Genomic DNA, 14,511 nt, shown 5'->3' with positions numbered 1-14,511 from the left:
ATAATAAAGAGGATGATGATGATGCAGACAAAGCAGAAAGTCGTGTCTGCCGATCCTAGAATCGATGACGTCAGTTTTGACGTAATGACCCACGAAATGCGAGATTCTCACCTACTTCCGTCAATATATTTATTAAATGACGTCAGTGCGCTTTGTCGTAGAAACATGTCTGAACGCGGTGTTCACTGGGAAACGAGAGAATCTCAAATATTTCGCAATTACCCTCGCACACAGGCATTCGCCCGCTGCCGCCCCACTGGCCAGAGGAGGTGCAGATCACATTTGGAGAGCCGGAAGTGAGCCTGAAACCATTCTGACACGAAAAGCTGCAGCTGCTTCCCGATGGGCTGCTTGATGTGAGACAAGTGTTGGGGCTGATAGACCCGTAGGCTGGAGCTTTCAGCGAGGACACGTGATAGCTGTTATGTGGAGGGAAAAAATTCAACTTTGTAACAAGGTAAATATCAGACATATATCACGGTGCAAGATGATCAACAAGTTTACATCTCTTCCATTGTATTTCGACCAACACAACAGTATATCCAGGGATAGAAGGCAAACAAGGAGAACAAAGAGAAAAAAACTTTTTCCTCCCTCTATTTTTGCATGGACTAGTTTGCTTAAGCTGAACGATTTGTTTTCTTTTTAAAGATTAGATTAACTTTTCCAAACCCAAATCGTTTCATTGAAAATGTTCATCATCTGTCTTTTGTCCACCTTTCACTTTAGACTTTATCATTACATTAACACAAATAAGAGTTAGAATGAAAGTTAAAGCTTTAATAATAATAAAAATTTGTATATCTCGTTTACCAGCGCAATACGCTTTACTAACACCAAACAAGGTACAAAAATGAACATAGCATGCATGGATAGATAAAAACATATAAACAAATATACAAAAATATGACATCTTAGTATAAGAGAAAGATCTCCATGACCAAGAGATGGAGGAAAGTTTTTCTGACCACTTGGTTTGAAGTTGTAATTAGATAAACTTCTGCTGACAGCTGCTGAGAGCACGACATGTCAAAGCCTAGCCCAAATTCCACACTAATAGGCAGCTCAGTCTACGTCGTTGACAACCAGATCCAAAATGTAATTAGAGGAAAATGAAGTAGATAAAAAAGGAAAGATTGTCTGCTCAGTAGGTCAGGAAAAAGTCAACTTTGTGGTGTAGTGGAGACCATTTATCCCGGAAAGCAATTAAACTTCAAACAAGATGGTCAAGACGAAGGATAGGCTGCAGAGACCGTTACAGGACGAAGAGGTCTAAAGATGAAATAGGCTTACGCCGACATAGAATACTGTAGAACACAGGTGTTAACCACAAAACGAACAAAAATAATACTTTATCAACAACAGCATAACACCACCCAGTCAACGGTCAACTCACGGTTGCATGACGGCAGAGACGGTGCCCAGGTGTAGGAGCTCCCACAGGTGACTGTGGTTATCGGAGGCCCGTTAGCCATCTGATAACCCGGGAGGCACGCTATCTGGCACGTGGCACCGTAGTGGGTGGGGCAAGGATAGGCTCACCAGCTGAGCGTTCTGGGGCACCGTGTAGGGCTGGCATCTTCCCACTAACAGAACAAGTGGAATAAATAGCCTATAAATAGCATCCAAAAAAAGGTCAAGCTCATAACGGTATTTTTTTCTAAATTCACAGCCTTCCCATTGGCTGAAGCCTTGCAAATGTAAACATATAGATAAACAATATACAAGCTTGACGTCTGTGGTGTTGACCTGTTTTTGTGCATGGGGATGTTTGTATACGTCAATCTCGGGAACAGATTGGGAAAATTTAATCAGATTTGAGGAAATGATCTTTTACATCAAATTTGTTCGTTTAGAGAAAAAAAAAATGCCTTCCACGAGGCCATAAGGAAATATAAAGCCCTCTAAGAACAATTCGTAGGGGCTGCCTACCAGTCACAGTGGCCGAGAAAGTGCACGTGGCACTGAGACCCGTGGCGTCAAAGGCCGTGGCGGTGATGTTGTAGACGCCCTCGCTGAGGACTATGGGCGAAGTCATGCTGACGATGATGTTGACGCTGCCGCTGTTGTCGGTGGCAGTAGGCGGCGGCCACGAGATGACGGCGGAGGTGTTTCCCTGCGCTGCGATCGTGTTGACGTTCCCCGGGCACTGGATTACGGGCGGTTGGACATCTATTTGCGCGCACACACACACACAAATAAATGTATACACACATAGACACGCGTAGACACGCTCAAATAGGTATATATATACACATACACAGATGTGCGAATTACATAACTTTACAACCAATGAAAATTTTGACAGGATTTAGTTATAATATTTTGTTTTAATCTGATAAAACATTTTTTAAATTATGAAATGAACATTATCACTTTATCTTAGATATCTAAATAAAAGATGCAAGATTGAAATCTTTAACACATCTATTAGTACAAAACAAAAAGGTTGTAACAGCTCATTGTAAAATATCGTATTCCAATTTTCCCCCAAATTACCAATAAACTTTACAAATAGTCCTGTGAGAATAATCTCATATCTACTTCAAGTTTATTTTAAGTTGCTAGTGTTTTCTCTAGAAATGCCGGAACTGTTGTTATTTTATGTGTCGATTTTAGGATTGTCGACCCTCTTAAAAAGAAAGTTTTATGTTAGCAAGACATACCCAGACCTTAAGAAAAGCAGATGCTAGTATGCAGTATGCTGTAAAGGATCCTTTCTAATCGAAAAATTATTTTTCTTTTCTATCTATGCGAAATATGAAGTTTTTTTCTACAAGACATATTTAGTTGTATTTAGACCAGTCCGAAAACAGTCCACTTATTCATAATAGTCTTTACAGTCCTGTTTCCATCTATCGAAAATAGTTCCATATGTATTTATTCAAATAACACCATCTCTACTTATATAAAATAGTCCTATGCTTATATTTTAGAGATTAGTCTTATTCACGCCTGAGCACCTACCCTTCTTGAAACCTATCTAAATCAATACCTATTGATATATAATACCTAAATTAATACCTATTCAAAGACAGTTTTGCTCATACCTAAGCAGATGTTGGGGTTGTAATGAGAGTCCCAGTACCCAGTTGAGAGACACTCCATAGAGGATGAGGTGGTGAGGACGAATCCGGGTGCACATCCGAGGGTGCAGATGGTTTTAACGATAGACGGGCCGCTGATGCAGGTGACGGTTCCATTTAAGGGTGCCTCCATGGCTGGACATGTAGGTGCTGCAGTCGATGCCAAAATAAAATGACACTGGCACGATAGTTTGCTTCCTCCCCATTGTTTTTTAAGAGAGCAATTCAATTAAGTCATGGACATGAATTCTTGGCTGAGTTTTTTAAAAAAAAAATGTTTTAATATTTGCTCTTTTCACTTTTATTTATTGTATTGGAAGGATCAACTGTATGTTTGTGTGTGTTTGCGAGTGTGTGCCTGCGTTGTCGTGAAAGTCTTTTTCTATGATTTTCGAAGGGCATTTATTTATATAGAAGAACAAAGGTAAATCATGGATATTTTCCCCTTTTTGTTCAAAACCCAGTTGCCATGATTCGGTGATATTCATAATTCCTCGGAGTTCCTACATTCTTCAAAAGTTCATAAGATTAATCAGTCTCTGTCTCTGTCTCTCTCTCTCTCTTTCACACACACACATATCCACATCCATAAACGCAAACAAAGATGCAAATTATCTTATTCTTTTAGACATCAGGGTTGCTTTACTCACTTCTGCCACACGTGCTGCCGTCTGTCTGCAAGAACAGTCCGTCAGGACACATGCAAGGAAGCTGTTGCTTGGTCTTGGGATACAAATCCGGCTACAGTTCCGTATTCTGGGTGCATCCGTTGGGTCCTGAAGGAAAGAAGGTGAAAATAGTTACCGGCACACAGGCCTTCCCTGCTGGTGGAACGTAGCGATCGCACAAAAATTGCTCGTTTTATTTCAAAGCATTTCATGGATTATCAGGAAAAGAAATGTCCTTTTAAATTAAAACGAAGAACGAATTTTCGTCATGTGTTCATAGGGTGTGTCTTTGTGTTGTATGACTGGGAGAATAGCGTGTATTTTGTGAGGATAAATGGTACCCTACACGAAAATCGGCATGCCGCGCGGCGGCCATATTACCTATAAAATTCTAAAACTAAATATGCAGTTTTAATTTTTATGTCCAAATGGGGGACCTGAATTGTGAGATCGTTTTATTTTGAACATTTACGTTTTTCCAAAATTGTATTGGTGTATGACTAAATCACTGGCTCCTAATAAACATCATAAGATTAATGTATTAAATAAACGCCTGCCTACTGGGAATATGTTTGTCGTTCATTCGAATAAGGTCTGCTGGAAATTTTGTTTATAAGGTCATTACGGTAAGAGTTGTTCTGGAGCGGAGATGTTTATCGGTTTAAAACTTGTCATGGGGTGATTTTCAGCTTTCCACAGCCCACCCATAGATGTGCGAATTCACAGTCTTTATCTATTGCATGAACGTAATGTACTCACGCACGTACACATGAACAAACACATACCCACATATACACATACATACATGACTACATACATACCTCTACACACGCACATTGAGCCAGCGCACACGCACGCACACACACACTAACCTGTGGATCCGCACCATCTACGTGTACGAGCACATCGTTGATGTACCCAAAGGTCGGAGTTCCTACATTCATTACATATGTTCCATCTGTCTGTAAGTGCTTCAGTGACCTGTCATAGAGATGGCGGTAAATTTCGAGCGTAAATAACATTTTTTCCTGAAATGTTAAAATAGCTGCTTTCAAAAATTTTAATTTTGCTTGCTGTAGAAGCATTTAATATTAACGACACAACACAGTCTGGTAATATTGCTATCGTTTACTTAGTAATGTGTTAACTTATATTACCTATATTTAACGCATAATTACTCAATTATTTTCTACATCACGTACAGAAAGAGGCTGGTGCACAGATATCCTTCTGTTCGAACCAGTTAGGCAATGGGAGAACTGGGAATAAACGTTAATTAGGACTCTCGTCGCATGACAATTATGACCTCCTTATGCGCCTGGTCATGATTATAAGCGTGTAGTTCGAGAACGGAAGTGGATATTTACACAGATTTGAGGAAACAGTATCTTCCTGAGACTAACATAATCATCAACAACAACAACCAAAATCTTTCACCTACTAGTCCTTTAAATATGTAGCAGAGTTCCTTGTGCTTCTTTTTCTACATCGTTACATTTCACATCCCCCGTGAAGATTATAAATAAACCTCTTGCCTGTTGACAACATTATATAGCTAGTAAAAGCAGGCAGTGTCGTATCCTAGAGTGATCTTTTACAAAGTCTAGATGGCAGTGACTCATAGGCGGAGAATGGGGAACTATGATCCCGTCAGAATCGGGGAGAGGAGATAGAAGAGCAGATGAGCTGTAGAGCAGTTTGTTTCTCTATTTGAGAAAATATCACAGGCAGCAGTGTTTGCAAGTTTACATTTCAAGGTGAATTAACAAGTGTGTATCAATAGATAAAGAACTGCATTAATTGGGTGTGGGCCTTATACAACTGGAATGTTTGAAGCTGACTAGGTAAGCAGCAGAGAAGAGAGCAGCCAGAACAACCTCAGGTGGGAGCGATCACCTGGATTGCCAGTCGCTGAGGTAGATGTGTCCGTTGTACAGCGCCATGCCCACGAAGTGGGTTCTCGGCTCCGAGTAGATGGCCATCCGATTGTCTCCGAAGAGGTCAGAGTACTCCACCTTGTCGTCATAGCTGTCACTGGAGTCCACCCAGAAAATCTGCTGATCTGCAAGCGCACGAGTGTCTGTTAGTTTGAAGTCTACATCAAACACTAATTTATTTTAGCGTGAAGTCTACAAACTACTTTCTAGCCTGATCTACATTAAGCGCTAATTTGGTCGTATTAATTTTTTTCGATGAAAAAATGTATTAAAGACATGCAAACCACGTGGTGTAATCACTGTTTCAATGTGTTGACAATAAAAAATTTTACTAGGAATATCCAGTGCCAGGGCGTTGGGCCAGGTGAGGTCGCTTGTAATGATAGCCTGTCGAGAAGTACCGTCATAGTTGGCCCGCTCGATTTTTGGATTCGAACCCCAGTCAGCCCAGAACATGATGCTGTGGAGTCAAAGGATTTCTTGTTGATATTAGGCCAGTCTCTCGAAATGGTACAGTTTAGAATTAAGCACTTACCACCCCGTCAACATATTAAAACCCATTCCTCCCTGATTCCTCTTTGTGTTTTCAATGTTTTCTTTTATTACTTTTCTCTGCATAGTTGTTTTTCTTTCTGTCCTTCGTGTCCTGGACAATTGCCTTAAGCGCTGAGAAAATGCTCCTTGGTAAGAGTTATTGTGCGCTATATAAATCATAAATTATTATTACAATTATAATTATTAATATTAAGTACCATAGGAGAAGGTAAAGCGTGGAAAGGTTTCATTTAAATCTGCTAAGAAGGAAAACCTGCTTTATTTTCACGACAAATTGCCTCGCACCTTTGTCAGCATCGCATAGCATGCCACTGACTACATCACAACACATTTAGCTCTAAAAGTTTCACATCCACAACAAGTAGCATATAAAAAATGTATTAGCAGGCCAACATTAGCCACAGTCTGCCAAAATACTTCAGCGGAACTGAAAGGAACTAAAGCATCGAGAAGTCTAAATTGTTGTGGATAAATAGTGACATTGCAATCACAGTTTTTTTTTCCGTTCGAGGCGTACCCTACTTTTGTCTTTGGGGTAGCATGCAACGGGACTCGGTAGGTAATATCGACTACAGAGACATCAGTACTTGTTTATCTTTCAAACTATTATCAAGTATTACAAAGCAAATAATATTTTTTTATTATTGCGGTATTTATGCTTAGCTGAAGAGGTCTGCCATGTAACAATTAGAAGTCGGCAATTACCCATTCATGACATCAAGCACAATGGGGCGAGGCTGTTGAAGGTCGGTGCTGATTACCACTTTCCGTTGGAAGCCGACTAAAGTCACGAGGGCTATGATGTTACTTCCGGTGTCCGTGTAAAAGAGGAGGCCAGACACAGGATCGACCGCCAGACCCTCCGCATCAGAGTCTGGGATCGAAGGATTGCAATAATTAGCACTTTTAGACATAATTAGCTACAATAATGAATTCGTCTGGATAGCTGGTGTTGTTGAAAGTTAGCTGTGGCGTCATGGGTATTTATTTTGATATAGATCATATTTAAATGTGATACACATCAAAGTTAAAAGTGACCAAAAAGTCAGTGTCAGGTAGAACCAGAGAGGGTTTAAGAAATCAGCGAAGCAAAGTGGCATTAGGTAACTTTATGGACATTTTAATAAACACAGTTGGTAAAGAAAGTGCAAACCACCACCACTACCACTCCACCCCATCCTATGTTTTCCTTCTCTACATGAACGCTCTCATTTCAAAGAAAGTCTCTTGGTTTCTTGAAGAAGTGAACTACAAAGCCACATCATCTCCCTTACTTGCTCCCAGCGCCAGGACAGTCCTGTTCTGCGTTCCGTCCACCCTCGCAGACCGAATTTGTTTGGTAGCTAAGTCCGTCCAGTACATCTTTGAGTTGATGTAGTCGTAATCTATGGCGAACGGACGGCCCAGTCCCGGCAGGGGAATGGTGATGTAGCTGTAGGAGGTCATGTCCATACGGATTATATTACTACCATTTTTCGTCGTCTCAGTGAACAACAGGAAATTGTTCGGCAACTGACCTGCAAGCCACACCGTGAAGCAAAAAAAAAAAAAAAAAAAAATAGCGAGGTTTTAGCAGCATGTTAACGATTTTTAACAACTGAAATTATGTTGATATTGTTGTTTAGTAGGGTTTATTTATTTAACCACAAAACTAAATATCATGATTGATGATGATGATGATTGATGATGATGATGATGATGATTATTATTATTCCTTTCGTTACAGAGCAAAAGAGGAAGCTTGAATCCCTTGACCCAAGTCAACAGGTTGCTTGAAAAAGTACATAAAACAAAAAACAAACAATGCAAAAATCTTTTGTGGCTGGAGGGGATTTGCTGACCTGGGGCGCAGGCGACTCCCACATCCTGGCTGTGCACGCAGTTGGTAGTACCCCAGTTCCAGGAGTGGCAGGCCCCGATGTTGGTCTCCGTACCGTCGCACTTCACGTTGTCCAGCCAGATGATCCCTGTTCCGGCCCCGTACACCTGCGAGTTCACCAGTGCTGTCGCGTTCTGCCTGCAGACATCAAAAGACTGGTAAACATCAACACCAGCATGCAAGGCCAGCCAAGGGTCTTATATGGAAAGTGTGAAGTTAAGTACCGAGTTAAGTACTTCATGGACAGAGGACTCCTAAAAGATACGGAAAAGTGGAGAAGATTCAAATAATGATGCTTTAAAAAATGTGCCGTTTACAGTTATCTTTTGATGCGCAATTCTTTTTGTCAGCACTAGAACAACTGTACCTGACCTTAAAGATCTTTTCTAGCCATTTTTGTGCTGGATATACGAGAAAACAAATCTAGAACAATCCAGCGCTTGCACTACTAGCACTCGTTATAAGAAAAAACAAACCCAGCCTATCCCAGTGTTCGTGCTTATTATATGAGCCAATATAATGAGGCCACAAACCCGGACTATCCGAGTGGTTTGGGGTGTCCTAGGAAGCAACAATCCCAGACTACCCCACTGTATTCAAGTGCTCTACGAGTCAACAGACCCTGAGTATCCTAGTGTTTGTGGGTGTTCTAGGAAGCAACAAACCCAGAGTATCCCAGCATTTTGCAGACAACAGAAGCGTCTTGGTTGGTCCAGTTATGGTTGCACACGGTTCCCCACATGCCATTGTGGTACACATCTACCCTGCCTGAGTAGGCAGTGAAGTTTCCTCCCAGAGTGATGTAGTCGATAACCGGGGCTGGGGTTGTTGATGGTGGCGTTGTCACAGTTGTAGTTGTTGCTGAAAACGATGTGGAAAAAACTTATTATGTGCATTGTGTGAGGTTTATTAACACACGCACACAAACTCGATCATACACAGAAATACACGTTAACACACTTATTTAACTTATTTAAACACTTCTACTTTTGAAACACGACGAGAGCATGAGTACTAAAGAGTACAAAGGACTGAATTTCTTTGTAATTTTGTTCATAGTTTAATCTTAAAAAAGCAAACGCCATTATAAATGCAGCGGCAAATTGATCTTATGTATAAACAAGTCATAAAAAGCTTATTGAAACCCAGAGCAATAAAACAGATAGAAGAAAGTCGATAAATCAGAACTGAAAGAAAATTTGGCTGGCTTTATATTATAAGATGCAAGCTAATTGTTAATAATATATTAGCAAATATAAGATAGAGATAATATACATTTAAATTTTAGTAATATAGTTTTAAGCAGGGCTTCTGCTTACGCAAAATATTGCGTACAGTACGCATTAAAAGTTCGGAGGACCCCTTCAATTTTCGTCAATGGGGTCCCATTCAAATTTGGACGAAGAACAGGGACCCCTTAAAAATCTGAAGAAGGGGTCCCTGGGACCCCAAAGAATTTAGCCTTAGCAGAAGCCCTGTTTAAGTATAATTAGTTTATACTATTGTGGCTACAAATAACACAAAACTGAGACTTATTAGTTTGCATCACTGCTTGACCATAGTCTCGACAGCAGAATCAGGAGCGAGTCACTGACATTCTGTCTTTGAACTCATCTCGAGGTCTACATTTCGGAGGAAAAATTTGTACCCTGCAAGATCAGAAATCGGAGTGAACCATTCACCTGCTGCGCAGACGATGCCAAGTGTCTGTGAAGGCTGACAAAGAACAGCTCCTGCAGGATTGTGTCTACACTGGCCCAGAAAGTTCTCCTGCCCTGTACAGCTGAGTGCGTCCAGCACAACCGGACCGCTGCCCTGCCCCAAGCGGCCATGCGTGACGCTGTATGCCCCGGAACTGAAAGTGATATTGTTCTCTGAGAGGATGGTCAACCTCCAGCAGAGCATGTGTTCATAGTTTCTAGCACTAAATGTTAACTAATACATAAACTAATCCAGCACAATTCAGAACACGTTACAGTTTGATACTTTTTTAGCAACGTGTCCCAGTGTGCAAGTGTTGGTTGAAGCACTCTCACAAAAAGTACATTTACTAGGGCTCACAGAACTTCAACAGGTAGAGGTGGCTGTTAGGTGCACAAGGACCAAGTGAACCACTCTCACGAGAATTAAGAGTTTCATGCACAAGATGCGACTGAGATACGCTCACTAGGGCTGGTTGAGCTGCATTTGCAAGGGTTGGCTGAGGCATTAATTAAGGACTATAAGCTGATGAAATCGTAGTTCCGAGGGCCGACTGAACCATACTCACAAGGGCTGGTTGAGTTGTCGACACACTACACGTGCCACTGCCTGACCTGGAGCCCCTTCCAAGCCGCTGTCACAGACGCTCCCCCACGTGGCGTTGATCTGAACCTCCAGAAATCCTTGGCTGGGGCCAGGAGTTAGCCTTATCTGCAGCGGAGCTGATGAGTACAAACCAGTAGCGAGGGCTTAAGGTATGCATTTCACCTGACCTGATTAATTCTATATTAAAGCATGACAAAGTCGTTACTATACCCTTTGATTTGCAGGATACTTGTGAAACATCTCCTTCAGTAAGCATTTATTATTGTTATAAGCCATGTCGAAACGTTTGAAGGAAAAAGAGATTTTTTTTATTGTTTCGACTCATTAGCGGTAATTCGTACTTGTTTTAGGTATGCACTGATATGATTTTGAAGGTGACGTATTAGACTTACCTGGTATAATGTAAATATCACACAAGACTTTAGTATGCATCATACAGTTGCGACTTAGATCATACTTATACACAGTTCTTGTATCACAACTCACTCATCAATCAAGGATGTAGACTTACTTATCTTGGTCTCACATACCCCTATCCCTTTACTAATTAACTGACCACGCTGCTCACTGAACTTACTTCCGTTTTGAATTCTACCTCATCCCCTCGCCTAGACCACGACCACCTTAATCGAGGACCCATGCTAGACTCTTAGGCTAGGCTAGGGTAGGCTAGGGTAGGCTAGGCTAAGCTCGTACTTACTGCCGGAGCAGATGACGCCTGCATCCTGCGTGTGGTCACAGTTGGTCTGACCGAGGGGCTTCGATCTACAGTTCAGGAGACTCTCCTCGTAGCCCGTGCATTGCACGTCATCCAGCCAGATGGGCCCGCTGCCGTGGCCGAACTGGGAGCTGACCACTGCCTGAGAACCTGTCCTGGTAGTCGTGAATGCAAGGCATAATTAGTGAGTTAACTAATGATATGCATGTGACTGATTCCTAGAAATCAGTTAAAAGCGCTGAGTTGTGTTTGAATGTTTTTTTTTTTTTTAAAGATGTGAGTTTTAAGTAGCTGCTTAAAAGTATTCCAAGCAAAGGAGGCACCGTCTGTAAAGGTTCTCTGTCCAGCAGAGCAGAACATAGTGCGGACATGAATAGGGTCTGTAGCAGTCAGTCAAGGAGGTGAAACAGGGGAAGATGAAGTCTTATGTTTCCGGAACACCAGAAGGGCAGCCGCGAGCTGGCGCATAACTGGTGAGAGTGAGGCATACGAAAAAGACAAAACAGCTTCGAAAGAGATATAACTGATAAGCAAGAGGTATAACTGGTATGGAGGAAAGGCATGAAATTAATGGTGAGGATGAGGTAAGGATAAATGAATAAGGATAACGAAAGAAAGAAAGAGAAGTAACTAATAAAAGTCATAACTGTGAACATAGGCATAGATAGTGATAATTGTTCTGGACATCTTACTGCCGGATCCAGATCGCTACACAATCATTGATGATTATGAGGCATCTCTGGGGAAATAAACGCATACGTGTGATTCCAACTCCTAGCCGAAGTGTTCCCGACTTCCGGAGAATTCGTGCCGTTGCAAAACCGTCACTATAGTGACAATGAGACTGTAAAAGTACACTCGACATTTTCTTAATTGCAAGAAACAGGACGAAAACACTACCAACCTGCTGAAGCCCAACATCCCACAGACGACCATGGCATCCATTGTGTTCCAGAGGTCGCTGCAGACGGTACCCCAGGTGCCATTTACCTTCATCTCAACACGGCCGGCAGAATTATTGGAGGATCCAACTAACCGAATCATTGCGGATGTAGGAACACCTGGAAACAAGAAAATAAGTTAAAAAAGCCAAAAGTAAATAAGTGAAATGATTCATAAAATAATAACATTTTAATCTCTTCCTCTCTGAACTCACGTGCTTAACAAGTTGCTTACGTCAGCACATTGCCATGAGCATGCATGCTTATCAAAGTCGTTACCATGTGACACACCACAGGGACAAACCCAGAGGATTCTTTTGTAAAAATGGTGCAGCATTGGGCATAAAAAATGTCTTGTAAAACTTGACTCGAAAGCAGAAGAACGAGGACACAGAGCCAGATGATGGCAGGGGACCTGACTGCAGGCCAACGTGTGCAGGGCGAGGAAATCTCCGACTAACTACAAGTTTGCTGGACATCTGACCTCCACAAGACACCGAGACGTCCTCCCTGTGAGCGCAGTTGCTGTGACCCCAGGGTCTGTAGGCGCACATGTCCAGGTACTGCTCCGACCCCGCGCAGCTGACGTCATCGAGCCAGATCGTCCCCGTGCCTGCCCCGTACCGACCTCTGGGGAACGCCACCGCGCCCTGACTGTCGACAGCAAGCACGTGAGCCAGGTTAACTGTCCGCGTGTGATCAGGCAATAGAGTATAATATATCACAGTCATAATGAAGATAATACTCAGGAACTGTCGATAACTAATTCACATGATGTGATGGTAATGATAAAGATACAAGAGGGAATGTCAATGCCGAATATATCAGATGAAAATGATGATAGCGAGGATATAATGCCCGTACGTTTGGAAGCCAAGGGTTCGGCAGACAACCGTGGCCTCTTCGGTTCCGAAGAAGTCGTCACAGACGGTGCCCCACGTGTTGTTGTAGAAAATCTCAACGCGACCTTCGTGGGTGGTGAGCCCGCCAACGAGACGAATAGGAGACATCGGGACTGATCCTGAAATAAGACGCGACTGATGATTATTGTCTTGTACGGGGTGGAAAGACCTTTGAAAGGTCATTAATACGATATGTCTCTCTTTCGTCGCTTTATTTCCTTTTTACCGTAAAGTTTTTCTGGGCCTATGCTCATTGTCATTCTTTCTCTCTCTCTATCTCTCACAAACACACACTGGCTATCCCAGTACCTCCACAGACGACCCCAGCGTCCTCTGAATGCAGACAGTTACTCTTCCCCCACCCAGCGTGAGGACACTGCGCGATGGAGGTCTCAGACCCGAGGCATTTGAGGTCGTCCAGCCAGATCTTGGTGGGCCTGGTACCCGAGATGAAATAGCCGCCACCCCGGGGAATGACGTTATTACTGTTGAATACAGCCATTGTTATTATCCTAGTCTCATATGCTTTCCCAGTCAATAAATATTAAACATCAAATATATAAATTTCTAATATCTGTTTAGATAAAAGAACCACGAACTCCATAGTCTTGAGTTCAAAATTTTCTTTTACACATAAATCTGCCCTTGAGAGAAATTGAATTTTTCTGACTTCATAAAATGTAGTTATGCCATTGATATTTCACTGATACAGATTGCACAATCTGACAACGCTCTGAGAGCGACTGACGTTGGCAGGCCCAGCATCCGGCAAATGACCACTGCGTCGTCGTGGTCCCAGTAATCGTCACACACGGTGCCCCAGGTCCCGTTAAAGCTGATCTCTACTCTGCCCTCCTGACTGTTGCCACCACCGACCAGACGCACGTTGATCGCTGGCAGTGGGCCTGTTGATGACAGGACAAGACAGAAGTGTTTTGAGTGGAAAGGAAATACAGCATCTGATAATGTTCAGCGAGAAACCATCTTTAGTCATCTTCATCCTTTGAGTTCCTCGGTCACTCTTCTGCCCTCACACAAAGTTTTTGCCAAACTTGATCGAACTTTAGACATTTTCATTCACAATAAACGTACGAAAGGCTTTGATAGAATTTACTAGGGTGGGGAGGAGGTCATCGACCGTCCATAGCACGTGACTTACTTCTGTGATACAACATGGCCGTCTGCTTGCGACAAGAAGTCGTTCTTAGCTAGACGTACATGAACGAACGTTCGAACAAGCCTGGCAGAGATTTTGTAAAACTGTTGTGTGAAATCTTTGCCAAACCTGGACAAACCTTCCTCCATATTTGTCATATTAGTAATGTCATTAACGCAACAGGCCCGTCTTTTATCATTAACAAACACCGACAAGAAGTCAAGTGCAGTCAAGAATTCTAGTGTGTAAGCTGGCATACTTTCTTTCTGAACATAGTAGTAAGATTCGCTATTTCACAAGCACACATCATGATGCTGAAAATGATGAGAAGGAGGGCGAGGCCGACGATGACGAGGAGGAAA

General features: G+C 42.3%; 1 protein-coding gene across 1 annotated transcript in view; it reads right to left on the bottom strand.

Annotated features, from left to right (window-relative positions):
- Positions 1-1,402: 1,402 nt before the first annotated feature.
- Positions 1,403-14,511, bottom strand: part of LOC112574966 (deleted in malignant brain tumors 1 protein-like) — a 21,081-nt gene continuing 7,972 nt past the window's right edge. The window contains exons 15-33 of the mRNA XM_025256418.1: positions 13,742-13,898; positions 13,303-13,478; positions 12,956-13,112; positions 12,576-12,745; positions 12,055-12,211; positions 11,133-11,305; positions 10,395-10,548; positions 9,808-9,980; positions 8,791-8,986; positions 8,088-8,263; positions 7,521-7,763; positions 6,952-7,120; positions 6,024-6,151; positions 5,651-5,816; positions 4,626-4,735; positions 3,737-3,862; positions 3,051-3,236; positions 1,933-2,172; positions 1,403-1,586 (exon numbers count right to left, since the gene is read on the bottom strand). Coding sequence (XP_025112203.1) covers positions 3,828-3,862; positions 4,626-4,735; positions 5,651-5,816; positions 6,024-6,151; positions 6,952-7,120; positions 7,521-7,763; positions 8,088-8,263; positions 8,791-8,986; positions 9,808-9,980; positions 10,395-10,548; positions 11,133-11,305; positions 12,055-12,211; positions 12,576-12,745; positions 12,956-13,112; positions 13,303-13,478; positions 13,742-13,898 — 2,540 coding nt within the window. The 3' untranslated portion in view covers positions 1,403-1,586; positions 1,933-2,172; positions 3,051-3,236; positions 3,737-3,827. The remainder of the gene's footprint in view (positions 1,587-1,932; positions 2,173-3,050; positions 3,237-3,736; positions 3,863-4,625; positions 4,736-5,650; positions 5,817-6,023; positions 6,152-6,951; positions 7,121-7,520; positions 7,764-8,087; positions 8,264-8,790; positions 8,987-9,807; positions 9,981-10,394; positions 10,549-11,132; positions 11,306-12,054; positions 12,212-12,575; positions 12,746-12,955; positions 13,113-13,302; positions 13,479-13,741; positions 13,899-14,511) is intronic.

This window comes from Pomacea canaliculata, linkage group LG11 (assembly GCF_003073045.1).
Source record: "Pomacea canaliculata isolate SZHN2017 linkage group LG11, ASM307304v1, whole genome shotgun sequence".
Taxonomy (NCBI): Eukaryota; Metazoa; Mollusca; class Gastropoda; order Architaenioglossa; family Ampullariidae; genus Pomacea; species Pomacea canaliculata.
This window is presented reverse-complemented; position numbering and strand designations above follow the sequence as displayed.